Source organism: Neopelma chrysocephalum, unplaced genomic scaffold, assembly GCF_003984885.1.
Source record: "Neopelma chrysocephalum unplaced genomic scaffold, ASM398488v2 Primary Assembly neopelma1_105, whole genome shotgun sequence".
In the NCBI taxonomy this organism is placed as follows: Eukaryota; Metazoa; Chordata; class Aves; order Passeriformes; family Pipridae; genus Neopelma; species Neopelma chrysocephalum.
Window position 1 is genome coordinate 1,788,359 of NW_020897769.1, and position 27,317 is coordinate 1,815,675.

At 46.6% G+C, this 27,317-nt stretch overlaps 2 protein-coding genes across 3 annotated transcripts in view; both read right to left on the reverse strand.

The window, feature by feature from the left end:
- Positions 1-11,107, reverse strand: part of AMOT (angiomotin) — a 58,307-nt gene extending 47,200 nt beyond the window's left edge. For both annotated transcript variants that reach the window (XM_027696222.1, XM_027696224.1), the window contains exon 1: positions 10,933-11,107. The gene's annotated coding sequence lies outside the window, so the exon portion shown is untranslated. The remainder of the gene's footprint in view (positions 1-10,932) is intronic.
- A 2,856-nt stretch (positions 11,108-13,963) lies between these two features.
- Positions 13,964-25,547, reverse strand: PGK1 (phosphoglycerate kinase 1). The gene is made up of 11 exons (XM_027696226.1): positions 25,367-25,547; positions 22,817-22,867; positions 21,965-22,120; positions 21,713-21,857; positions 19,456-19,559; positions 18,617-18,736; positions 17,606-17,720; positions 17,132-17,311; positions 16,404-16,581; positions 16,040-16,138; positions 13,964-14,418 (listed from the first exon to the last, which is right to left on the reverse strand). Exons 1-11 carry the CDS (start codon positions 25,429-25,431, stop codon positions 14,378-14,380), a joined length of 1,254 nt encoding a protein of 417 aa, XP_027552027.1. The 5' UTR covers positions 25,432-25,547; the 3' UTR covers positions 13,964-14,377.
- Positions 25,548-27,317: the final 1,770 nt, after the last annotated feature.

Sequence of the window (27,317 nt, forward strand, 5' to 3'; positions counted from 1 at the left end):
GCCTGTGCGGCACCACCTGGAGCTTTGGCCATGCTCCAGTCCCGGTGCTCCATGGAGGGGCTGGAAGGGCTTCACCCTACAAGTCACCCAGGCACCTGCGGGAGCACCCACAGAAGACAGACCCAAGGTCTCACACCCGACCCACCAAGCCAGTGGAGTGAAACAGGTTTATATCAATGTACATCATCCAAGGGGCTGACTCACCCACTTTTTCCTGGCCAAATGCTGAAAATAATTGAAAGTGCAGCAAGAACTGATCACGACTAACTGCACACAGGCAGTATATTAAAGGAGTTCCCCGTATGTAATGTTCTGCTTAAAATCAAAATGTCCATCACGGAATCTTCCAAGGCTCAGCCTATCCTAACAGGAATTATCCACAGACCTCTACTGCTCTGCCACAGCTGGATTGAATGGTCAGTGTGGGAAGAGGAGGTGGAAGATACTTCAGTTCTTTTCCCCAAATACAACCATGGTTTTGCTTTGTTTCAGCATTTCACCACACAATAAAAGACGATGGCCACGCTCAGAGATATCTTCTGTCTAAGGCTTTAAAGCCTGGAATCACACTGTAGAATTTCAACTTCTAAAATAGCTTATCTTTAAATATGTCACAACCTTTAAAGCAAAGCATGTCTCCCCACTCAAAAGCCAGTTAAAGGACCCCAAAATTATAATAAAAAGAAAGACTTAAGCCAGTCTCCCTCTTTTAGATCTAACAGGAGTTGGGACTGACAGTAATACTGTCAGCTCTGCAGTGGAACCAGCCTCTGCATCAGAGAGGCAAAGCTCTTGCTCTGAAATGGGGTAAGCAACACCAAGTTTTCCTTGCCCCATCCCTGTAATCAGGGAAAATCCCCAGCCTAAACAAAGCCGAGATAACAAACTGGTCCTTCAGTCGGGACTTACTTGTGTACAAAAATGGTACCCTGCCTTTCTCACAATCCACCTCCAGCTTTTGCATATAAAGCACTAGAATCCTCCCCCAGTGAGATCACTCCTGTCCTGAACTCAGGAGGAGAACGATCTCCCAGTGACAGCTTCCACTTGGCTCCTGGTCACTAACTTGGAATTTCAAGAAAGAGCAAAACAAAAAAAATGGATGAAACTGTCACAGTGTGTCCACAGCTGATTTAATACATAAAGCATAACCACGCAAATATGAAGCCCATTAAGTAGCCCCAGTATGACAAGGTGTGGCTGTAAGATGCCACCAGTTTCCAAAAGTACTAAAAGTAAAAAACTGGCCACATGTCAAATCCTTGCACTGTGAAATTCTGACTTCATGTGAGGAGACATGACATGATTCAGCCATTTACCTTTTAGTTGCTCTGTGCAAACAAATCCTTTCTGACATTCTCCACTCTGAACATTGAAAAGAAGCTCTGGACAAAAGTTCAGGAAGTCAAACTGCAGAAATCCCAAATGCAGAATACATATAAACATCTATTTTTTTGCCTCATAACCGACATTCATTCATTGGAACATTTCACTGGAACAAATGTAGAAACACACATGTAACCAGCTCATTAACGTCCCCTAACCTTACAGTTTGAAAATGCCAAAGAAAAAGGGCAAGGCAGAAGGAGCTACTGAAGCACATATTTGCTTGGATGCTGTGGGGTAGAGCTGTAAGGGAAATACACAGCTACAGCGAGTGGAAGAGTTATAAAATGTGCCTCAGTCACACATCCTGTCTCCCTCCCACGTGCTCAAAGAAAATATGGGAGCAAAGCGAGAAGGCAGAGTCATCAGGCAAGCACAACTATTGCTTCGTGCAGGCACTGGGAAGGGGTGAGCCTTGCCTGAGGCGTGTTAACCCCAGCTCCTCTGCCCTGTTTATTCCAGGAGCACTGCTCATGTTTAACCCACAGTTGGAGATACCAGCACTATGGAACTGCAAAAGAACAAAGCTGCATGAAATGCAAACTCTCTTCCTTACAATGTTCTCCCGCTGTATCCTCCCTTCACCCAGCTCCCGCCCAGCGCAGTCCTCAGGAGCTCCAGCACTCATCTGAACGGCTGCCAGCAGAGGAAGTGAGCGGTTTCCACACACACATCACGCCACAATGTGGGAATTCAGGAAACAACACAAGAAAGGGGTTCCTAATAACTGTTCCAGCGTACTGGGGCCAATTTATGCAATCACACAAAGGTGACGGTAGTTGCGTTAAAAAGCACAGAAGATAAACTCCACAACGGCAACTAGGTTCAAAGCAGGAAAATAAATCTTGGGCTTAGGAGCTGTTTGGATGACCGGGAATCGCTCCACCCACAATTTTTTAAGAGGTTGTCCTTCACATTCTTTAAAATTCCTCCATCTTAAACTTCCTCCCTCCAGGAATGACTGGAGCTCTGCTGCCCTTTGTCCCCAGCAGCTGGAGCTCAGGAAGCTGCTGATATTATCCCTCCTGTACAGACACCACCGCTCAGTCCAGCACTCGGTCAGTGGAGAGGGGCATAAATTAATTTCCATGGATCTCTTGGGCCAGTTTAACAGAGCTTTTCTTCTTACACATAAAAATAAACCCTTAGCAGGGCTCACAAGTGCCATTGTCTCTTGGGATCAGACAGTACATCCCCAGATGTTCTTTGCCCAGTCTGTAAACACATTGTTGGGTGAAATAAGGACCCTACTGTAGACAGTAATGCAAGAAATAGTAAAAAAGACAAAAAAGAGGAGCTGAGTACGTTTTCTACGTGAGCAGGAGCAAGGACATTTCTGAAAAGGGAGATTGTATTTCTTGTCACAGAAGCAAAAGTCATATAATCACAGAATGGTTTTGGTTGGAAGGGACCTTAAAGATCATCTCATTCTACCCCCTTGCCATGGTCAGGGACACCTGGTCCAGTAGACCAGGTTGCTCCAAGCCCCGTCCAGCCTGGCCTTGAACACTTCAGGTCAGTTTGACAGACAGATTCATTGAAGAAAAAGAAGTGAACCAACACATTAGGGGACACAGACCAAAACAAGACTAAAACATTTCAAAACCTGGTAAGAAGCACAAGAAACGGGTGAAGAAAGCATCAAGGTATAGGAGTGGTTTGTCCAAAGTCAGTTCAGTCTGGACTGGGAGAGTCTCTGAGAGCCACAGGGCACAGGCCCTGCCTTGCTGCCCACACATATGGTGAGCCTGGACCTGCAGCACTGCAGCTTTGGCTGCAGTTTCACCACCTGGTTTTAGCACTCAGCCTTCAGGGTGGTCAAGGCCATTTCAGAGTCGCATGTAGAAGATTTGGTGTTGCTGCTACATCCAGCCCTGAGCTGTAACAAAGCCTGAAGGACTCCCTCAGGTCCTGCCATTGGGTACAGCTGGAGACCAGCTGTGACTTCTGAAGAGAAACAGAATCCATCTGACAGACACGAGATTGAGGCATGAATTATATGTAAACCCAGATATCATTCACCAAGATGGCAATGACAGGTATTCACAGACCAACAGCACCAGAAATTACTACCATGAGACTTGACATGCCCAAAATCACTAGAAAAATTCTCCTCAAAACACACAAGCAGGAACAGTTACACACTATGTACTCCTCTGGCCTTCACTAAGTAACTGCTGTGTCTTTCTACACAAGTGTATTATTTTGCCAATTCTATATAATCAGACTTTGATGACCACATAACTTCTGGGAGGGAAGTAACTGATACAGAAACTTTTGCATAGCCAACTTAATATCCTGTCTATATTGTGATTTACATTGTAACACAGCTCCTGCTCATCTAAGGTTTTGCATGGTACTGCCTGTGAAGATTTTCAAAAGTATGTCAGCTTGGGAGGTACCTCTAATGGAGTGTAACTCAAGTGCAGCATGGTTCCTCGGGAGAAGAAAGGGCCTGCACAGGAAGGGGCAGAGCAGGAACAGCTTACACAGTGAAATGCAATATAGAGGTCAGCAGTCTCATGTCACCCGTGAGGTGATTGATCAGGTACCACCTGTAAGGAGAATTATTCTAACTGCTGAACTCTGGCCCCTTTCTATGCAGAATTTCAGAAGAAAGACGTGTAACCAGGAGAGTGATAAACAACTGCCAACTATGAAAAAATAAACGTTCCAGCTTTGCCCTAAACACATTCACACCCCAGTGCCCTACAGCTAAATGTTCTTGGGGCAAAATAAGGACAGCAGGGTTAGTCTGGACAAAGGGATTTCCCCACAAGACACTATTCTTCTCCCAAAGAGGGTTCTGTAAGCCGTTAACTAATGTCTATTATATATTAACAACCTTGATGTAGGAAAGTTGACCATCTCCCTTGCTTCCCTGCACTCTTGCCTCTCATGTCTCTTTAAAAAAATCTGCTGAAATTAATTAAAAGATTCCTTCAACGTCCAGTGGATTCAGATCAGAGTAAACCCCAAGAGTAAGACATGGAGGCCCTGGACTTCAACATAGCATTTGTTTGGCCTCAGTGACTAAAGAATGATGAAATTAGACAAGAACAAGGTGCACAGCAGGTTCTGCAGCAAAAAACAGACTTGATAATCCTGATATTGCAATGACCATAAAGACTGTGAGGGGACAACCATGGCTGATTTAAATCAAAAAGCCAAACCTCTTCCAAGTCTCCAGGCCTTGTAATGGTGCAACTGTATTGATAAATACCATGGGGATGGGGGAGAGGGGGTGCTTTTTGATTTAAAGCTCCAGCAACTTCTTTTTAATGCTGATGTCAGAAGCAGACTCAGGACTGAGAAATGAAAGAGGCCCAACCAACAGTAATCTTTGGCTGGAAGCAAACTTCCATAGCCTGGGAAGTTTAAAGGTATGGTCTCAGTGAAACACTGAGTGCCACACACGTGCTAGAGCTCTACAATCATCTTCCCCCAGTACAGAGAAGCTGTACTAAAGAGTGAACAGCTTATTTTGAACATGAAATTAAAGGAGAGATAATTTTATGAACAAAAAAGGTCAATGCATTGGAACAAAATAGATTACTTTCTGTTAAATGACTGCTTCAAAAAGTGGCAATTAGAATTTTTCTAAACACATAGTTGTGCTCCTAAAACCAATCCTGTAGTAAGCTACAAAAATATTGATAATTAGAGACAGCAAGGTATCGAGCTACAGGTAATTTATTAACATTTTGTTTTCACATAAATGAAAAACTAAAAATAGAATTATGGAACAAAGTCTGATTAGATTTTAGAATCGAATTCAGAAGTTGCTGCCACATTCTTGAAGAGCCACAGCACTCTCTGCTGGTGATCTTTGTTCAACAGTTATTGAGAGAAAAATGAGGAATGAAAATGCATTATGTTCTCGATATGAAATGCCATTTTTCTTTCAAATGGATGATTAATTAGATCTTGGAGCTAGATATGTTTTTGGAAACAATACAGTCATTACTAAGAACTGCACTTACTATGGGCAATCATCACTCATGGAATAAATTTCACTGTCACAAATAAACATCTGATGTACATGCTTTTCTCAGCAGAAAGCACTTCTGTGGTGCTGTAGCACAAAGACAAGCTGGTGTGAGAAATTCCTATGATGCCAAATCCCTTGGCTCCACCCTGACTTTCCATCAATTTTAGAGCCATGCCAAGAAAAACAGCTCTCCTTAAAATTAAGTCCCAGTACAGCTCCAACATCTTCCCCGACAGGAGTCACAGTGGAAATGCTGCTGCTTTAATCAAAGCAAACCTGCTCCCAAACCTGTCTCTGTTCCACCCTTTGCCAGGAAGCTGGAAAGGCTTTGATTTCCTCTCCCCAGGATGTACCCAAGCCTTGTCCACACCTCTCCTGGATTACCTTACCACACCTGAGCCTGCACAGGGACAAACAGACCAGCAGCAACAAAATAAACCCGAAGCCAAGCACCCAGCTGACAGCTGTCCCAGTTCTCAAACTGTGCTCAGATAAGGCATCAGTAAGAAGGGTAAAAACTGGCAAATTGAATCCGCATGCAGCTCATGGAAGTGTGGGAAACAAAAGAGACAATGTTAAGGACAGAGTATTCATTAGCAAAGGGCTTGAGTTTCTTGGCTTTTGCCATCTGCTTCCCAAAGGCCATTTTTCAAGGTAGCTTTTTGTTCTTTAGTTTCAAATGTAGTCATGGAAAGACATCATCCTCCTTCTTAGCTAATGAACTGAAGCTCAGTACACACTGAACAGCTTAAAATAATTGTCTTTTAAAATCCCTGGGGGCAAGAGGGGAAAGCAATGTCAAACATGGGGTTTTTCTGCTGGACTTCATCAGGATTTGCATCAGAGCTTTACCTGACAAAACTGATCTAAAGACCTCAGACAGCCCCACAAATATTCATTTACACTATGGTATTAAACACATAAAGAAATCCAATGTTTACCAAAAAACAATACACGAGACTTCAGAATGCAGCCCTGTCAACCTGAGCCACAGGAAAGCCATGGCTCAGCTCTGCAGAGCTGGGCTGCACCTGCCATCACAAGGACCTTTCAACACGTGCAAGGCACTCAGGAGCTTGTTAATGAGGGTGGCTTTGAGTACTTGGGATGCTGAAGAGATGCCTTGGGAAAAGGGGTCCCAGTCATGCCCAGGGAGGGGCCTGAGGTCTCTGGTTTTTCCACCTAAAGGGACAGAGTTGGCCCTGTGAGCAGGTGGAGGGTGCAGCCACGGCTGCATTAAATGGTGTGGGAGCAAGAGCTGCCAAAGCCCCGTGGTGGGTCTGTACCCCTCCATCACACAGGAGACATCTGGAGCAAGACTATGAATCCCCTGGTGCCCAGGCCAGGATTTTGAAAGCAGCTTCATGTCTGGTAGGAAATAAACATCACCTTAGGATCTGCTTCATTACGTCCCCACATATAAGCCAAATTTTGAAAATCTGACCTTTGCTTCTTCAGAAAAATCTGAATTTTGCTAATCCCGGGGCTTAGAGGGGAACTGGTGTAGTGCTCAACCTGCAGCAATTAAGGTGAAGTTCTGGAAGTTCAAATAGGGGGTCAGAAATTGAAACCCAGGGCCTATTTCACTGTTTCAGTCAGTAGATATTTGTATATTCAGCGCAGCAAGACACACGGCACTTTCAACCATTTTTCTTTATGAAGTAAAAAGTGGGAAGAACAGAGAGAGAAACTGCAGAAACAGCTTAAAGCCTTAAAAGGAATACACACAGTGGTAAAAAAAGTGAGTTTTAACATAGTCATAAGTCAAAGTCAGGAATAATTGTTGTAACGCATTCTGCCCCTGACAAATCTCAAATTCAGAAGAGCCTCACATCTGCTGAGAGTCCCGAGAAACTTTTTAAGCATTCAGGGCTCACTGACACTTGGCAGAGTAGGACAGAGTGACAGCCAAACACCAAGCACAGCTCCCAAACACTGCAGGAGGAACAGACATTCCTGCCTAAGGGATCGCAGCAAGTTTCCCGTCACAGAAAAGGACAAAAGGTTTAAAACCTGAAGTTTTTCACTTTTCAAGGAAGTTAATATTGTGGGCATAACAGCACCCAGCAAGAGATCAGTGATCTACAAGGAGGAGAAGATGCTCAAAGCCTTGAGAACCTGAGTAACTACAGGAAATTAACATGATTACTTTTTTAATGTTATTAACTATACATGCCAGACTGCTCCTAAATATTCTCTTCCCACATTTCTACCCACACCTTTACCTTAGTACCATAGGAATTCTGTATTCAGCTCTGTCCCTTGATCATTAATGCACAGACTCCTAAGCTTCAGACTTCAAAGCAATGCAGGGCTAAGAGTCACAGGCACAGGACTGGGACAGTGTCAAACCCTCCCTCCACCTTCTGTGTGACTTCACTGTACAAACACCTCCTTCTACACCAGGACTAGGAAAGCCACTGATTTATGTAGGGCTTTCCACAGATTAAGTTAATAAGAGAACCCAACAGTGCTTCATCCCCTTCCACCTTCCAAACACTGGAAAATCAAAGGAAATGGGAATGTCTCCTGGGGTAAGAGAAAAACATGAGCACTCCACAAATATGCAAGGGAAGAAACCAAAGGCTTCATTGTGTGGATATGCACTTCTCCAGGAGCCCTCTACCCTTCTCCTCCCTCCCATAAGTCACATATGACAATGTTCTTAGGGAAACTTGGTTCAACTGCAAAGCCTCACCTACACTGATCACCACCTACAACAGTGGGGGTTTAGTTTTATTCCTGATTTTTCTTTTATATTTTTCCTTCCTTTGTCCCTCACTACTTTCTCCTGTTCTAACCCTCCCTCTTTCTGCTTCTCAAAATGTCTGCATTCCCTACTTATTTCTGCAGATTCTCTCCTCTCATCTGTAGCACATTTCCAGTACCACCATCGTTACTCAAAGCTCCAGTCATGCCCCACTGCTCAAAGCTTCCAGCATATGAGACGGAATTACACTTCACACAATACAAATGAAGAAATTACAGCACAGATATATCAAGATATAGGTCTCCCCAAGACCTAGGAGACTTAGGGACTCATTTTAAAGTAACTTGCAATCAGCATTCCTTTGAGCTACATTTGAAAATTACACCAGCATTCCCTGGCAAAGATTAAGCCTCACCAGGGTCAGGCAGAACAGCAGTCTGGGCTTTTCCAGCTTGCTTTGTAGCTGTTCTTATATCACCAACTTTCAAGGAAATTACACACCACCAGACTAACACAGGTGCAGTTCCTTTAGCGGTAAGAAAGCTGCTACAGGTCATCAGATTCAGGAATTTTCATCAACAAGATGGTCTGTGCCTGCTCTGAGCTGTTGGACATTGCAATGGTACAGTGGGAGAAGCGTTGTAGATACACACACTTCAAAGTGCCTTCACCAGTCTCACTATCCCTCATAAAACACTGGGCTAAAGCAAAGTACTGATGTAGATGGTGTAACAGAGGAATGATTTACTTTCTGAGAAGGTGAAATGTAAAGCCCAACTCAGAAATTTCTCTGCCTAATGAGAACGTTGCAATTAGGTCATCGCTGAACACTGTGTAACCACAAATCAGAGCAAAAACATTCCCACAGAATAACTAATATGTGACAGCAGGTATTTGGAATGAGAACAAGATTTCATCCACGTAGCCCTGCTGCTGAATTATACAGATAAAGAGCGGCCCTGAGATAGCCAGCTCCCTACACACAGGTGTCGGGATACACAGACCCAGTTTAGCAACCCAGAGCCTAAATTCCCAAACAGGAAAGTTCATGTCCAACTTTGATGAAATCTGACAAGGCGTTCAGAGCAAGTTTCAGGGTCAGAATTCTATTTAGGTCATGGATGAACTGGATCCAGGTTACAATCTTCTTTATATCTCTTGGACTCTGGTATGAGCAATGCTTCTAATTTCCAAACCCTGTTTCTGCTAAAAAATTCAATCAGTTCTGTGCCCAACCCTGCTCAGCTCAGGCTGGACATTCCAGTAAACACCAGACCTGTATTCAAATGACAAGATAAGGGAACAATAGAACAGTCTCCAGACTGCTTTGGTCACTGAAACACCCCTGGGGTCCCACAGTTGGAAGTACCTGTTGCTGGGACAGACAAGCCAGGAGAGGGAAGATTTGTGGGATAATGGGATACTCTTCTGATCAGGGAGATGAGATTACAAGGCCAGGCCTTTGAACACTGCCTTCTTCAGTGTGGCACTTCAGTTTACAACCAGGGATTTGTCTTCATTAGATTGTACTCTGAATTATTTATGGCCTATAATATCTGCAGAGGCTGCCCAAAGCCTAAGCCTTAATAAGGATAATCGGAATAATCATATTTTTACCTCTTTTGTAAAGCACGTTGAGCCTTGCTGATGAGAAATGCCAGTGCAGGATTAGATGTTTAATGAAAAATTATCATTAAAAAGTGGAGTAGAAATGAAAAATGAACGAAAGCGGAATTTGCTATTTTATACTGCATTAGAGCTGAATTGAGGATCATTTATCAGAGGCAACACTGAAAATTTTAACCTGAAAATTGAGTGGGGATCTTCTTGATGCATCTCATGATGGGAGAGTGCAGGTGGGAATGCCAAGGACCAGAGTCTGGGCCTGGATGTTGTGAGAAATCCAAAATGCCCTAAAATACGAAAGTGCTGGGCTGTCCCACCACGTGCTGGACATTGGTGGGACTCTGGCTGGTTACAGCACCAAGAAAAGCAATGAGTGTTTAGGATCACACAGGTCCCTATGTCCACCACAGCTCCTCCACATCAAAGATTTGGCCTTCCAAGCACTCACCTTCCTCAAAAAGTACCCTGGAATTGAGGCAGATGGGATTTGAGCTGCTTAGACCATGCGGCGAATACCATGGTGAATATTCATGGCCCTACCCGACTCAGTCTAAGGAAAGGCCTGAGGGCAGAGGGAGCAGCAGGGATGGCCAAAGCCGGAGCCTCGAGGGGGCTGGGGCGGGATCCCACTCTCCGACAAGGCAAAGCCTTTAACTCTTTGGGGGTTATCACCCTCGGACTGGTATTCTGTTCTCTCAGAGATCAAAGCAGGAGGATTTGGAGACGTTCCTATGAATTTGGGGTTGGGTCAGGTGCGGATGAGCTCCTGCGGGACCGGGACGAGAGCGGGAAGAGGAGGGCAGAGCAGGGGCCATCTCCCGCAGCTGGGGCAGAGGCCCCGGGCTGTGGGTAACAAAACAGCGCCTACACTATCCGGACTTGAAAATGGACCTGGGAAGGGGCAGGATGGCTCCGCGTCCCCTTCGCACCGACCCCGCTGTCCCCAGTGCCACACACGCCCCACAGCCGCCACAGCCCCTCATCGCCGCTTCCCCACGACCAGACTCTCCCCAGACCACCGGGGTGCTCCCGGCGACCCCCGAGCAGTGCCCGCGGTCCCGGGGGCTGCGGGATGAGCCACAGAACCGCCCCACAGCCGCCCTGGAAGGAGGACATCTCCGTCAGGGCAGCTCCCCTCCCCGCCTCGGGGGGACCGTCCGGCCTTCAGCCCCCTCGGAGCGGCCCCGCCCGGCGGCCGCAGCCTCCGCTCCGCTCTTACCCCGCGGGCGCCTGCCCCGGCGGCCGCCCGCTCATCCATCCTGCGCCGCTCCCCTCCGGGCTGACAAAGCCGGCATGGCAACGAGGGACACCGGGGAGCTCTGGGAAGTGCCCACCCCAGATCCAGTGATTAACTTTCACCAGGCGGCTGCAACTACGGCACCCGGCATCCCCCGCCGGCCGCGCTGCGGTGGCGGCCGGGAGCTGTAGTTCCTGCCCGCCCGGGCCCCAGCGGCCTTGGCTCAGGGGAGCCGCCGCCTCGGGCAGCCACGGCTTGACCGAAGGGGAATCCCGGAATCGATTAGGGTGGAAAAGACCTCTGAGATCATCGAGTCCAACCTGTGCCCGATCCCCACCTTCTCACCCAGCCCAGAGCACTGAGTGCCACATCCAGTCGTTCCTTGGACACCTCCAGGGATGGGGACTCCAAACCTCCCTGGGCAGCCCCTTCCAATGTTTAATCACTCTTTACGTTAAGAAATTCCTCCTGATGTCCAACCTGACTCTCCCCTGGCACAGCTTGATGCTGTTTCCCCTTGTCCTGTCCCTTGTTCCCTGGGAGCAGAGCCCGACCCCCCCCGGCTCCCCCCTCCTGTCCGGGACTTGCAGAGCCAGAAGGTCCCCCCTGAGCCTCCTTTTCTCCAGGCTGAGCCCCCCCAGCTCCCTCAGCTGTTCCTGCTGCTCCAGCCCCTTCCCCAGCTCCGTTCCCTTCCCTGGACACGCTCCAGCCCCTCAGTGTCATTCCTGAATTGAGGGGCCCAGAACTGCCCCCAGGATTCAAGGTGCAGACTCACCATTGCCAAGTACAGAGGGACAATCACTTCTCTGGTCCTGCTGACCACACTGTTCTTGATAGAGGCCAGGATGCCATTGGCCTTCTTGGCCACCTGCTTTTAATGTTTCTTCTACAATATTTCTAACTAGCACCATTCCTTGCCCCAGAAAGATTTGCAAAAAAAGCCATAAAAATGTAAAAGCCAGACTGTCAAAGATTCACATCTAGAAAGGTTGCCATGTCAAAATAATTTAGGAAGACCAGTGTGACTCTAGAGGATATAAAATTTAATAAGAAATTTCTAGATGCCTTAAGAACATGTTAGCACCTGGCAATAGCCAGGTGCTAAAAAGTATTAATAGATAAAGCTTAAAAAAATCTTGAAATCCTGTCACTCAAGTAATCAACAGCTGGTCATCAAGTGTACAGCTCTTGCAATCTCATGTTGAAGTGTTTCATCCATTTTTATTTACAACCCATAAAGTATCTCTCTGGCCATGCAAGGTTTCCTGTGTTGAGCACACAGAACAATGCATAAAACAAGCCATGTGGAAATAAAAGGACATTTCAGAGATGCGAGTATGAAGCATCCGAAGTCAGGTGGAAAAATGCTTTTAAGTACAGACATCTGCACTCACAGAACATTATTACTCCTTGCTGTTTTTGATTAAAGATAGCTTTGTTTTGTTACTTTGGATGAAGAGAGGAAAAACCCAGCAGAGGTAGTGGCCACACACCGGCTTCCACCGTAAACATCCAGAAGGGAGGGATGGAGGGAAAGTCTGTTACTGCTCCATGGGAATCCAGCAGCATGGGGGCATAAGAGTGACACAAAAATGGGCTGTGCTGTCACGAGGCCTTGTTTTGCAAAAGCAAGACAAGGAGAATGTATTAAAAAACATGGTGGAACGTTTGTTTTTGTAGTACTTGATTTCCGAAATCCAGTCTTTTTGTGGCTGACAAGCTCCCTCCTTTCTTTGCCTCGTTCCTGCAGCTGTCGGGGGTCTGCACTCCCGCCTGGGGACACCAGTACAGCAAGCAAGCCCTCCCAGAAAAAACCTGAATCATTCATGCACAATCAGACAATGCTTGGAAGAGTCACAAAGGAGGGGAGGAGGAGGAAACCACGGCGCTGTAGTCATTTGCATTATTTTCAGTTTCTTTGCAAGTCACTTTTAGCTGTAAAATGTAACAATTATGTATTTCATACTTGTTTCAGCACTACTGGGTTTTAATTTACATCCCTCCATGATCAAGTAAAATCTGGCCAAGAGGCTGTGTCTGTTGAAACGTGTGCTTTCATTTTGTTTTGGTAGCATTAGGTACATTCATAAAAACTAACTTCAAAGCATAGTCTGTGTTGTGGCCTCACATTCCCTCCATGGTTCATCTTGGCTGCTTTATATTGTGCAAAATCTCATGGGAAGAAACACCACCACTGTGGGGGATTCACTAGGAATCAAAACAGGCTGTCTATCACTGCTTCCACACCACTTTTCTTGGATCCAGCAGGAAGACACACCAGTTCAGCTGGAGCACTGCACCTCCTCACAGCTCTTGGGAGCAGAGCTGTGCCTCCTGACCTTCTCCAAACCCAAGGCCAGGCTGAAGCTGGAGAAGTCTGGAGTTTGGTTTAGAGCCACCCTGTGCTCACATTTGGGTCCTGCAGCAAGCACAGGACACATGACAGCCAATATGGGAATCCCAACTCCAGCACAGGACCCACGTTGCTGGGCCTCCACTGACATTCCCTTTGGCTCTGCACATGCTTAAGCCATGCTCAAACCTCACTGTCCAAATGTGCAGTTTTAATACACTACTTTTAGTGCTTTTACAAACTTGAGCAAAGGCTCATTGCAATTGTTTGCCTGTAACTTCATTTTTACCTGCCTGTTTTCAAAATTTCCCCTATATTGACATGAAATACATTAGTTGCCTACTATTAGACAAGTTCTCTACATGAGAAACATTTAAACTTACATTTTTTTTTACTTGACTTACACTTCAAATTGTCATCTTACTTTATTAGTGGATGGTATGGAAGTTTTAACATAACAGCACATCTGTAACAATTTACTTCCCTACCAACCAAGTTCCCTTTGATGATGACTGAGTGCTTATAGATCCACTGGACAAACATAAAAAGGAGATTTAGAAATATAAGTAGTTTAAGTAGGAAAATTAGCTCTGATTCCCAATACTAGGAAGAAGAAATTTGAATTGTAAAATCTGAAATAAGGACAACATACAAACTGTGAGCACTTTAAATATGTTTATTCAGCAGCTATTACAACCAGCCTCCAAAAAACTGGAGTCCCCTCTTGTTTCTGAACCGTGTCAAGTGATGAAAATGCCTCTAAGATGGAAGCTGAACAGTGCACTCCTTTCTGAGATATATGTCTAACAGGGATTAATCTCTTTGAAAAGGCAAAATATAAATATATACACTCTAAATTCACAACAACAGTTTCAACTCACTACATTAATTTAAGTGGGATAACAGTGGACAAACCCACATCATGTAAACTGCAGTTGGAAAATCTCTGCTCTCTCCTCCTCCAAGCCTGTCCCGTTTACATTCTGGGATGTGCCTCTCGCAGAGCTGGAACACAGAAGCTGAAGTGTTGGATCTCAGGGGCTGTGCACAGGACGGGACGTGGGGCTCTGCTCTCTACACGTTGCTCAAGGCATCCACACCAGGAAGAACCTTCCCTGTGAGCAGTTAAAACACACCAACAAAGTCAAGAACCCCTCTGTGCTCAAACAATTAAGCTTTCCTTTACAGCTTGCAACTGCAACAGTTATACATATTAAAATCAGAATTCCCAGGCTGAGAGTGGAGGAGCTTGGCTCCACACATGCTCCTGAGGACCACTGTGGTTACATGGCCACTGCTGCACATAGCAAGTCCTCCTGCAGCACCCCCTAGTCCCAGAGCACAGCTGCCCCTGGATGTCAGCAGAGAGATTCCCAACGTACCCAGCCATCAGTTCTCAACTAACAGTAAGGGTACATTTCTATCCAAGTCTCTGCTAAAGTCACATCCAAACACCCAGCATCTTTTTCCACTAAATTTGATGGTAAATAGATTTTTTTACTGGATTTAAGTAGTTGCTGCATGTTTTCTTCAATCCCTAGTGGCATGTAAATTAGAATTTTGGAGTGTGTGGTGGAAATTTTAAGAATTAAGGAAAAAAAGCCTCCTACAAGTCTAAAGTCTTTTACTGACATTAAAACACCCAGATCAAGATATTTACGTGTCTCAATCCAAGTGATGGAAGCAAGGAATATGCTCATCTTTGAGTATGAGGGCCTAGATTATTCAAGTGCAATGTTTTCTAAAGCATTTTTAGCTTTTTGTCCTACTTTAATAATGAAGAGACACCACTCTGGTTTTTCCTTTTTTCAGAAAACTGACCTTCTAATGCTCAAGCTGTGCAACAGGACTGAATTTCAACATTGCTAACAACTCATGGTTTGCTGGGTTTTCAGGGATTCTTTTTTTCCTTTTTTAATCTTCAGAAGCTTTTCTAATTAGCCAGACTTCCGTTACATTTAAAAGATCACACACACAAACCCACATTTTGGGCCAAAACTTAGACAAGTTTGTCCTTTTGAATACAGTGTTTCCTTCGAGCCATCCGCATTCCTTCCCTTTCCCATCACTCCCTAGGCAACAGAAACAAAAGCTCTGTCTCCCATCTAACTGCTGGAAATAGCAGCTGCAAGGCACTTTATTGCAGTTTCTCCTCTCCAGAGAAGCTGACAGCATTAGGTGATTTACACACACTGGGAAACAGCTAATTACCAGAGGAAAGGAAAACTCGTTTAGAGTACACTGTAACTCGTTACAAGAATGCTGCCAATCCTCACCATTTTGAACTCCAAGTACCCTCATGCAGGGTTGTCACTGAGCACTAGAGGGCTCCCCAAAACCAGGGAATTCCATAAGAAGGGCTGAAGAGACCTCTGAAGAATTCCAGACTACTCTGATGAGATTTCCTTAACAGAAACCAGGCATTTTAACAGGTTGGTTAGCATGTCCCGGGGAATCACCTACAAAAGCCCACTCTCAGTTTGGTTTTCTATTCCAGCATTTTTGCTTTCTAGGAGGGGCACACTGTGCTGTTTGCAGGAATACTCCATTTTCCTTCTTCTATGAGGACTACAAAAGAGCAGCAGGAGGAGCTCATTGCTCCAAAGCTATGTCCAAACTCCACACGGTGGGACAGAGAAGCCATTCACTCTGCTGTTGTGCTTTCCTGACTACCAACACATAACAGAGCACCCAGAACTTTGGATTTACTCAAAGTGAAGATAAAAGAGCAGTTACCCTCTAGCAGCTCCAGGCTGGCACCACCTCCTGTGCTGACATGGCTGACTTTATCCTCAGTGTTCCACTTAGCACAGCAAGTAGCTGTATCTCCACCACCTGTAGCACAAACAGAATCAATGAGACACACAAGAAATTCAGATTTGATTCACCTGAAGGCCCACAGCCTTGCTACAAGCTGGTGCTGCTCCAAAACACTCAGCATCAGGGCATGCAGCAGTTTTTAAAGCCCCATCTCCAAGCTGAAGAACAGATGAAAACATGAGGAAGGGAAAAAAATTTGACAAGTATTTTTAACGTGATGCTGGCAAGCAGAAGCTTCCTTGGGGCGTTTAGAAAAACAAGAACAAACACAACTACTAACCAATAATGGTGATGCAGCCTTTTCCAGTTACTTCTACAACTTTGTCCATCAGGGCTTTGGTTCCTTTGGCAAACTTGTCCCACTCAAAAACCCCAACTGGACCATTCCACACGATTTGCTTGGCCCTTCCCACAACTTCAACAAATTTCTTCACACTTTCAGGGCCGCAGTCCAGGCCCTAAGGCAAGGGAGAGAAGCCACAGATAAGGACACTGTCAACCCTCACCTCACATGACCCATGTCCAGCCGAGATCCCCTCATCCTGGATCTGAAGCAAGAGTTTCTCTGTATGCACTGACAGATTTGTCAGCAGTTGCTGCAGGAGAGTAGAGTCTGGTGTGGTATTTATCTTCCTAATACCAGTAAGTGAATTTTAAACCAATGTCAGATGCTTGAAGCCTTAGTTAGAAACCTTTGCCAACTCTACCTAAATTCCAAATAAAAGGGATTCCAAATAAAAGGATTTCTACTGCAATCAGATCTGAAAGTTGCAGAGGAATTTTGCTGTTTTAATCCAAATCTCACAAAAGCTACTTTAGACTTAGAAATTCAGGACAAACAACAGGGCTTCAATTTCACTAAACCAACCAACTCTACGCAGCTTGAGTGCCCTCAGAAACATTTGCCACGGATCACAATTACTTCTCCTACTGCTTTAGGAGGTGTCCTGCCCACCCCATTGCTGCCTTTCAGTGCCTCCTTTCGGTCCCTTGCCTACTCAAACCTACCATCCAGCCAGCAGGGATGCCTGAAGCCACTGTGGCTTCCCCAGTCTGTGCGTTCTCATCAAATTTGTCAGCAGTGATGAAGTCAACAGGCAGAGTAATCTTCACACCGTTCTTCTCTGCCTTGGCCATCAGGTCCTTGACAATTTTCGACCCCTCTTCATCAAACAGAGAGTTGCCAATCTAGAGAAATTATTTGGGTAAAGAGAAAAACGTTTGTTTAGTTCCTGGTCATTACAGACGAGAACAGCAGCAGCCAAGCCCAACTGCTCAGCAATTCTGGAAAGCCTGTTTTCTTACAGCATCCAGTGAGACATGGGCAGTAATCTGAGTTTTGCAAAGGGATTTTCAAGTAACTTCCCAGTGCTTCCTACTCTTCCACAGAGCTGAGACAGCCAGTGCCCCACATCAGGACATACAGGGGCACTCAGACCATGTTCTTTACTAGGAGCAACCACAGAATTGCTCTCTTCTTACCTCCATGTTGTTGAGCACTTTGAGGAAGGTGAATGCCATTCCACCACCTATGATCATCTCATTGACCTTATCCAGCATGTTATTGATCAGCTGGATCTTATCCTGAACTTTGGCTCTGGCAAGAGAGAAAAAGAAAAAAAGAATGAATAATGTAGCCATGGCCCAAAACTCCCCAGCAGCTAAGGCAGAATGAAGCCTCGTAAGGACTTTTTGGATCACAGCTGAATTAATCAACTTGCTCTTTGTTAATGCCAATGTTGTGATTGTGGCACATCATGATTGTTTTGAGAGAATGAACCAACCAAGGAGTTGTTGGGAATGGGCAGAAAGGGAATTTGGTGAGTTAGCAGGCCAGCATTACACATCAACTTAACAGACCATTATTCAATTCTCCTTTTTTTTTTCTATTTAAATATAAACCTCATTTAGCACTTTAGAGCCTGATTTCCCCTCACTGTCCAGCAAAGTTAATTCACCTGATGACATACACCCCACAGAGCTGCCCCCTAGATTAGGCACAGACGTGACGAAAATGGCCTCAACTGGAAAATATTTCTGCACAAAAGCAGTTACTTGGTTTGCACCTTCAAGTCCCTTTGCAAAGCAGCTGCCAGGGCAGAGCAGGGCACTGTTGCATAAGGCCAGGTCGGGTCAGTTTACAGAGTGCTGAGCCTGCAGCCTGTACCCTGCCCCGGGGAGGGAAGGTCACTGCCCATGTCCCAGCGCCGTTCCGTGGCTCTGACTGCTCTCCCAGTGCAGCTGGACAAGCTGCTGGGGACTGTCTCTGTCTGGGGAATGCCAGAGGGCAAGAGATGATGAACAGACCCTGATCGTGTCCACAGGAACAGACATGGTCAGGTAGCATCCTACAGAGATCTCAGGACTCAGCTACAAATCTGAACTGTAGGTACACTTGAAAGGAAAGTGCTTGTTTGAAGCAAGACAAAACAACTTTTAATTTCTTACAGAGGAGTTAGACAAATACAGAGTCACCATGTTCTTGAGTCTTACCCTCCAAGGATTGCCAAGAAGGGTCTCTCTGGACTCTCTAGAGCCTTGGCAAAATAATCCAGTTCTTTCTTCATCAGGAAGCCAGCAGCCTTCTGAGGCAGATTGACACCTACCATGGAGCTGCAGAATAAAAGTAAAGAGTAAGAAAAGGGAAAATTTTCTATCAGTACAGGTGCAAACATCCTGGTGTCTCACAGCATCACAAAGCCAATCCTTCAGTCAGCTGCAGCAATGAGAACAGCTGCATGAAAACACATACATGCATGAAAACACACACAGGGGCTTTGTTTTCCTAGTTTGATAAGATGGCTGTACGTGCTTGTGTTCTGAGATTGGTTTTGCCCACAAATATTGATATGCAAGACATTCGTAGTATTAACTAGTGATCCAAAACACTGAGGGAAAGATAAGCATAGTTAGAGCAGAGATTTCATCTTCCAAGACAAGCACTACAGTTCTTGCAACTACATATATCTAAACACATTCCATGAGAATAATCACTGAGGAGCAATTAATCTTTTGGAGAAGATGTTTGTTGCAACTGCAGGACAATTTACACAAGCCCTAAGCAAGTAATTTTTATATCTTCAAAGTCTAAAAAGTCACTGCAAGCCTTAGGCTCTTGTTTCAGCTGTCTCCTGTTCCCAGAGGCAAACTTGAAAGAGCATACACTGATGACAAATACCTCCAGTAAATCTATTACTCAGGAACAAACACAGCACAACAGTACTGGGATAAGCCCAGAAGGAAGTTAAAACTCCTTGCAGGCAAAGCTGTCTCTGTTTCCATGGCAGACATGGTTCTGCAGCTGTGCCTGTGGAAGGGAGATGGGTACACACCTGTGAGCTCGGTGGGCAGTTCCAAAAGCATCGTTGACATAGATATCTCCCAGTTTGGAAAGAGAGGCTCTGAAAGCCTCCACTTTTGCGGCATCAGCCTTGATCTAAAAAGAGAAATAAGGACAAGTTTGTACACTTAAGAGTTGATTCTGAATCTAATGTCAAAGTCAGCAATTTGCCTCATAAGCCCAAAGCAAAGAAGGGTCAGCAGGAGGAACTCATCAGTTCATCCGGTGGGTCATTGTATTTCAGACTCTCTTTCCCAGTCCAGCAGGAGTAACAAAAAGGTTTAAGTGGTTTGAATTCCAGATTAAACTCCCTGAGACTGCTCCACTTCAAGTTTCCATTCCATAAACAGAGCAGGAATGAATTGCAGCACTACCAACCTTTCAGTGTCTCTCTCCAACAGATTTCCAGCTTTGTGTGGTAGACACAGTTAACACAGGAAGGGGCAATGCTGAGATCAGACTAAACAAAGTCATGCTCAACTACTGAAGAAAGCAAGCATAGTCTCCAAGTGCCACAGGTAAAAGGATGAGCTCCCGGAGGACTGATTTAGCAACTGCACTGAGGATTAACTGATAAACAGTCTGATAAACAGCCTGCACACTACAACATGCCACAGTGAAAGCAGCCAGCTCTGGAAAGCTAGAGACAGGAACAGTGTGTAGTGGGCAACAGCAGATATATTTCTGTTAAAAGGTTTTTTCTCCATCTCCCAAGCATCCTACCAAATGCTTCTGGAATGGTTTATGCAGTAGAGTTTTCCTTCCCACCCTGAAGAGACAGCAGAGTTCACTTGGACAGCAAGTGACTGCTCAGACCTAGTTTCAGCCACTTGCTCTTGGGGAACAGCCCATTCTGGCAGTGAAGTCATCACCTCTCCGAGTGCTTTTCTGCTCTAATCAGCTCTCCATCTCATGTCAGGCCCCTGCCAGCACCCAGAGGTGACACCACAGGAACAATGGCAGGAAGGCACCGCAATATATGGCAGGTGGGTTCAGTCCAGCTTTGGGTGCCCTTTGTAGCACAGCCTGAGCAGGAGACAAGCCAAAGGGACTACACAGATTCCACACCAATGCTAACAATCAGCTCCTTCACTCAGTAAACTGCCTGGCTTTATGCAGAGACTAAATGCTCCCATTAAAACCAGGACCATCTGTGAGCAGAACACAAGAGGTTCCAGTGAAGGAACCACTACCATTCCATTTGCTTTGGAAAGCCACAGTTCAAGCACCAGTCAGTAACCTGCAGTCTTGTGCTGCATCACTGTTTCCACAGCACTGCCTTTGAGCTCTGGCAGGATGAGAAGCAGGTCTGACAATGGCACGTCTCTTGTGCTCAGTGCAGTGTGTGCTCTGTATGCAAACACCCAGCTAAATCATCTGGGAATTAGAGAAACCCACAAAAGCAAAGGACTGCTTCCCAAAGAAAATCAAATCCTGACCCTGCTCTTCTCCCTGCCACATACTGGCTTGCAGCAGTTCTACCAGTGAATAATTCCTGACTTCCTCCTTTCTCCTTGCCATCTGCACAGGCCCACTAACTCTCTGAGCTGCTTTCCTAAGGTACAGGAGTCCTGTGCCAGCCCATAAAGGGCACCACTCCGTGTCACATTCTGCTCCACACACTGGATCTGAACGGAGCCAAGGCCTGTGTAAAGCCAACGGGGTCAGCATTGCTAAGAAAAGCAGCTGTCTGGAGCAAGCACCCTTCCTGACCTTCAACAAAAGGTCAGAGGTGCAAGGCAGCCTGGTTCTAGATGACTGCTCCTAAGAGTAGACAGGCTTAAAGAAGGGTTTGATAATGCCTGTGCTGCTGAGTGTTTAAACATTTCATTAAAATATCAGCCACGTAACCAAGAAAGAAGTATCATTTTTATAGGCCTAGTGGTAATAAACTATCTCCAACAGACCTTGGTTTTCATTCTAGACATCCAAAAATAAAGTCTAACAAGCAGCAACCAGTTTCCTGCACAGTCCTATTTTGTTAGTTTTTCTTTCTTTTACAGACTACATCACCTTCCACAGAGTCATCTATAGCCTTTCACTTGAGGTGTTTCATCTTGGAAACTCAATGCATTCCACTTAACTTCTGCACAGCAGTGGGACACGCTGAACTAAGGATCTGTGACATCCTTCTGAGAGGAAAATCCTAATCAGTGTTTTAGACAGGCTGCTGGTTCCTTATCAATCTGCAGCAAAGGAGGTCGTAAGACCAGAGCAGGCATACAGGAAAGCCAGACTTGAAGTTTCACCTTGTTCCCTGAAGCATCCTTCCCTTTCCCTTCTTCTTCTACATGGAATCGGAGGTTCTCGAGCAGGATGACAGAGCCAGCAGCAGGATTAGCACAGGCTTTCTCCACCTCAGGGCCAACGCAATCCTTCAGGAATGAGACCTCCCTGCAAACACAAGACAGACACTGTGTGACTCTTCCTGTTGGAGAGGAAAGCATCCAGTCCACTGCCAGGGAGGGCCTGATGCCCACCAGACTGCTCCTGCACCTTACCTGCCCAGCAGTGCCTTAAGCTCCACAGCTACTGGGGCCAAGGAGAACTTCTCAGGCATGGGAACACCATCCGGGCGACCCAGGTGACTCATGAGAACCACTGATTTGGCTCCATGGTCCAAGCAGTGCTTGATGGTAGGAACAGCTGCCTTGATTCTGTAATGGCACAGAAGAACAAATTAAAAAGAAGTCAATCAGTTTACCAGGCAAACAGACTAGAATCACTTATACAAAAGCCCTGGGAGTTGTCCCTCAAAAATGATAAAAGAAACAGAGCAAAAGAGCTGGACAGAACAACTCCTTAAAAAAGCATCAACAAAATTCCCACCCTAGCCTGTTTTCATGTTTCACTGTTATATTCCAAGCGATGTAGGACACAGAAGTAAAATGTGTTTTGTCATCTAGAGTCTGCTGATTGCTCAGCTATCATAAGAAATGCCAGGACAGACTTGAACATTACCAGGCTTCCTGGGTTAGTCTGTGATCCTGCACCAACAGAGAAATGATGGGAATACCAGGCAGTGAGCACACAGTGGTGAACAAAACTGGCACCTGCCTGCAAGTGGGAGACAAGCAGGACAAGACATGTGGTATCACTATTTCTAACCCACAAGTCTTTGTGTGCTGCACTGCAACAATTATTCTAACATAAACCAATAAATTAACAAGTTAGTGTAGTTTGCTAATAGTTGCAGGGGCTTAATTAAAAATTGTTGGACTTGCTCTGAGACACCTTTAATATTCTGGGATGGGCAATGGCAGCTTAATCACTGTAATGTTCCAGGTACTGGGCTGAAGTAAGAGAGGAAGCAGACTCTGGGGCCTCCATCTGGGATGGAAATTATGGCTCACCTCTGATTGTTGGTTATTTTGTGATCCTTCATTGGAACATTGAAGTCAACCCTAAAAAAAACAAACAACCATAAATAAAATTACATATTCAACAAATTTATTTAATAAGGAGTGAGGGAACCTGCCAGTAAAGGTGCTGGCTAGATCAAATTAGAGCAAGATGTTCAGCTCTGCCTTGTACTCAATTTCCCTTTTGAAATCAGTGTGTTATCAGCCATTTCTGCTTGTGATAACAAAACACAGAGAACAAACACTGCTGGAATGACTCAGTAAAGCTGGGCCACCAATACCTCGTAATGCACCTCAGTAGCAGTGATGCTGAATAGGAAATAAAACTGAGATTGAACCTTTTATTTTTAAACAGCATCATCTCAGATCCCCAATGATGAGCTTCCATGGGACAGGAAGCAAATAATGACAAGTGACCTTGTGTTCTCTGAGGAGGTCTCTAAAATGCTTGGCTGGACTACTGTGGCGAGCAGGCAGTTCAAGGAAGCTTTAATTTCTGTTCTCTGCAGCTCTAATCTCTCTGCAGCTGAGGGCTGTGGCTTAGCACATTCTCCCTGGAAGACCTGACTTCGATCTAGAGGTAACTTCCTTAGTCGTGCCAGCTGAAGGGATGGGAGGGAGGAGTCTGACTGGCATCCCTTGTGCCCATGTGCAGGAAGCCTCGTTGCGTAAGCACAGAGGCAGAAATTGCTGGGAGCTCCGGAAGGAACCCCCATGACTGTAACAGTGCACCCGAGCGAGGAGAGCCAGAGTGCTGCTACAGCCCATCTTTCGTCCTGTACACTGAACAACAACCGAACTGAGCAACTTGCACCAAAGAATTCTCTGACAGCCTACTCAGCACCTGAAACAAACGGGAAGATGGACGAAAGCTGCCAGCAAAACAGGAGTAGCTGAGCAGAAAAAGATTGAACTGGCAGCCCCAGAGCACAGTGGGCTAATTCTAGAAAGGGGAAGAAAGGCACCATTATCGTGCCATTATCCTAAAAGGAGAGAATAAAAGAACAGTTTGCTTTACAGAGCCATCAGTACTACAAAAGAAAGACACAACTCAGCCTTCTTCCCCACCGCAGACAATTGAAATCTGAGCTCCCCTGAACCCTTTCTCCTCCCCATTCCCAACTTCTCCCGAAGCTTCAGCATTAGGGCGGAAGCTAAGCAGGGTGTGAGTGTAACTAAATTATGATGGACATGAGCAGAAAAAGAAGAGGTATCGATTTTAGTACTACTGAGAGCACATGGAGACTCGTTTCAGGGACATGAAATGCAGGCAGGAAACACAAAGCTTGGCAGGTCACCTGCAGTGTTTGAGTAGCCCCTCACAGAACTGTAAAGGTAGATTTGTGCATTAATTATCAGAAATTTCAAGGGGGCAAACCCAACCCATCCTCTGTCAAGGCAGGGCTGCTCTCTGTAAAACGGCTCAGAAAAGGGAAAAAAACAGTCAGACGGAAAATAAAAATCGGGTGCTACTGAGATAGAAAGATCTTTTGTTGTACCAGCTTTAGGAAACACACACAAATCCTGAGCAAGCTTCTTCAGTACTTGCTACAGGGGCTGGTTTCTGGTAATCCAATTTCTAGGGAACTACTTCAAAATAAGGTTACAGAGACAAGAAAAAAAGAGCAAGTTGTCTGACAAACTACAGGTAAAAGAAACTATATTTTTGCTATCCCTGCCTACTCACAGAATAGTTAACGGACATGCAGTAGCCACATCATAGTGACCTTGAACAAACTACCTCCTAATAAGAGTATTTCGAGCAACATGTATCACGGTGTACCTTGCTGCCCTTATCTCCCAGGATTTGGCAGCAATTCCAACATTAGGCTTTCAGTCCTTGATACTTTGTAAATAAGCTATGAACTTCGATTTCATGGTTTCAGAGCAGGATGTGCTGAATACCTGCGATGATGCCCCATCCCTGTAAGTGTCCAAGGTCAGCTTGGACGGGCCTTGGAGCAATCTGGTCTAGTGAAAGGTGTCCCTGCCCATGGCAGGGGGTGAGTCTTCCAACCCAAAGAGGATGGAAAGAGAAGAACTTTAAGGTTCCTTCCAACCATTCCATGATTCTGCGATTCGACTCCTGCTGCAAAAAGCTGAATTATTAGCGGTATTTGGATAGTTGGACAGAGCCAGAGCTTCACTTTTTTATTACAATGCTTATTGAATTTGCAGTAAGGAAAAAAAACCTGGGAAATAAGTCCTTTTGGGGTAGTTCTCCCGCCTAAAAGCACGGCAGTCTGGCTGGATTTCCCCTCAGGCAGCCTGTGGCCGACACACGTGCGAGCGGAGCGATCCAGGGCGGCAGAGCCGGGCCGGGATTTACACCCTGCCCGGCCGGCACGGCCCATCGCTGAGGGATGGGGGAGCCTCTACAGCAGGCGACGAGGGAAAAAAAACCGAAACCAAAACCCCACAGATCGCAACGTGCTGGGCTTGGGCACAGCGCTGCTGTCTGGGGACACCCGCCCGGCCCCGGCGTGGAAGATGGGGCAGGGCGGCCCTCGGGAGACGCACGTTCCCCCCACGACGCCTCACCTCATGACGACCCGCTTGCCCTTCACGTCCACCTTGTCCAGGGTGAGCTTGTTGGAGAGAGACATGTTTGCTACCGGCCCGAGTCGTTCAGTCACCGCTCAACTCCCGCTCTGCCCACTCGGCTCCGCCGCCGCCGCGTTCTGCCGCAGCGCCGCCCGCGCCGCCGCCACCCCGCCCGCCTGACCCCGCCCCGCCCGTCACCGATTGGCCCGCACCGCCCACCGCGCCTCGCTATTGGTAGAGCCGCCTGCTCGTCAGCGGATGCCTCGCGCCGCGGGGCGGGGCTGCGGCCCGGGCCCCGGTCACGTCCCGCACGCAGCCGCTGCTCCCTGAGGGGCGTCCGGGGCGCGCGGGGTGCGGGCGGAGAGCGCCAGAATTAACAGTTCTGCAGCTTATCTGAGCGTAAATTACCCATAACTGTGACAAAGAGGTGCGTCGGTTGGTGGGAATCCTTCAGATGAAGGGCAGGCACCTCCGTAGCTGAGCCATAGGCCTGGGGCAGGCCAAGCATCGCCACTAAAGGATGAATAAAACCCGGGATATTTTTAAGTTACTTACATAAATACTTTTTAAGTCAACTGGGGAAAAACCAACTGTTTGAAGGGATACACTTTCCGGCAGCATGGTTTCATAGAATCACACAATTGTTTGGGTTGGAAGGGACCTTTAACCTCATCCAGTCCCACCCCTTTGTGGGCAGGGACACCTTCCACTGTCCCAGGCTGCTCCGAGGCCCGTCCAACCCGGCCTTGGACACTTCCAGGGATGGGGCAGCCACAGCTTCTCTGGACAACCTGTGCCAGGGCCTCCCCACCCTCACAGGGAAGAGTTTCTTCCTAATACCCCATCTAACCCTGCTCTCTGTCAGTTTGAAGCCATTCCCCCTTGTCCTGTCACTCCAGACCCTTGAAAGTAGTCTCTTCCCATGTTTCCTGTGGGCTCCCTTCAGGTATTGGAAGGGCACAATTAGGTCACCCCAAAGCCTTCTCTTTTCCATGCCAAACAACCCCAACTCTCTCAGCCTTTCCTCGCAGCAGAGCTGCTCTATCCCTCTGATCAACTTGGTGGCCTCCTCTGGACTTGCTCCAACAGGTCCTTCCTGTGCTGAGGATCCCAGAATGGAATGCAGCACTAACCCTGCCCTCTGGCTGTTCAAAACCTTTCCCTGTTGTCCTGTCACTCCATACCCTCACAATAGGTTTGTGGGAGCTGTCAAAAAATCACCTGCCCCAACATACGTGCAGCCCCTAGCACAGTGCAGAGGGCTGTGCACTGGATGACAATAGCACAGTGCAATGGACTGTACTGGTTGAAAAACGAGCTCATGGTCTTTTGTCTTTTCCCCATAGGATAGGCCTTTCTGTTTGCTGACGGGGTTATTTTTCTGCCACGCTCACAAAATGTACAGACGCTGCTGAGAAAATGGTGATGGTGAGCTGAGTGCCTGAAAAAAATCGGTTCTCTGCTGACAGTGAGGGCAAATGCAGACGGAGAGCCCCCAAAAGGTGAGTGAAGTGCAGGCAGGATGAGTGCTGTGTCCAGTTCTGGACCCCTCAATTCAGGAACGACACTGAGGGGCTGGAGCGTGTCCAGAGAAGGGCAACGGAGCTGGGGAAGGGGCTGGAGAACTCCTGAGGGAGCTGGGGGGCTCAGCCTGGAGAAAAGGAGGCTCAAGGGGGACCTTCTGGCTCTGCAACCCCCTGACAGGAGGGGGGAACCGGGGGGGTCGGGCTCTGCTCCCAGGGAACAAGGGACAGGACAAGGGGAAACGGCATCAAGCTGTGCCAGAGGAGGGTCAGGTTGGACATCAGGAGGAATTTCCTCACGTAAAGAGTGATTAAACATTGGAAGGGGCTGCTCGGGGAGGTGGTGGAGTCCCCATCCCTGGAGGTGTCCAAGGAACGACTGGATGTGGCACTCAGTGCTCTGGGCTGGGTGAGAAGGTGGGGAT

Excerpts from the sequence above, each read along its gene's own strand:
- PGK1 (XM_027696226.1), bottom strand. The coding sequence starts at position 25,431 with ATGTCTCTCTCCAACAAGCTCACCCTGGACAAGGTGGACGTGAAGGGC. Across the intron at positions 19,560-21,712 it reads AGGATGCTTCAGGGAACAAG|ATCAAGGCTGATGCCGCAAA; the intron begins GTGAAACTTCAA and ends TTCTCTTTTTAG. Across the intron at positions 16,139-16,403 it reads AGGCTGCATCACCATTATTG|GTGGTGGAGATACAGCTACT; the intron begins GTTAGTAGTTGT and ends TTTGTGCTACAG.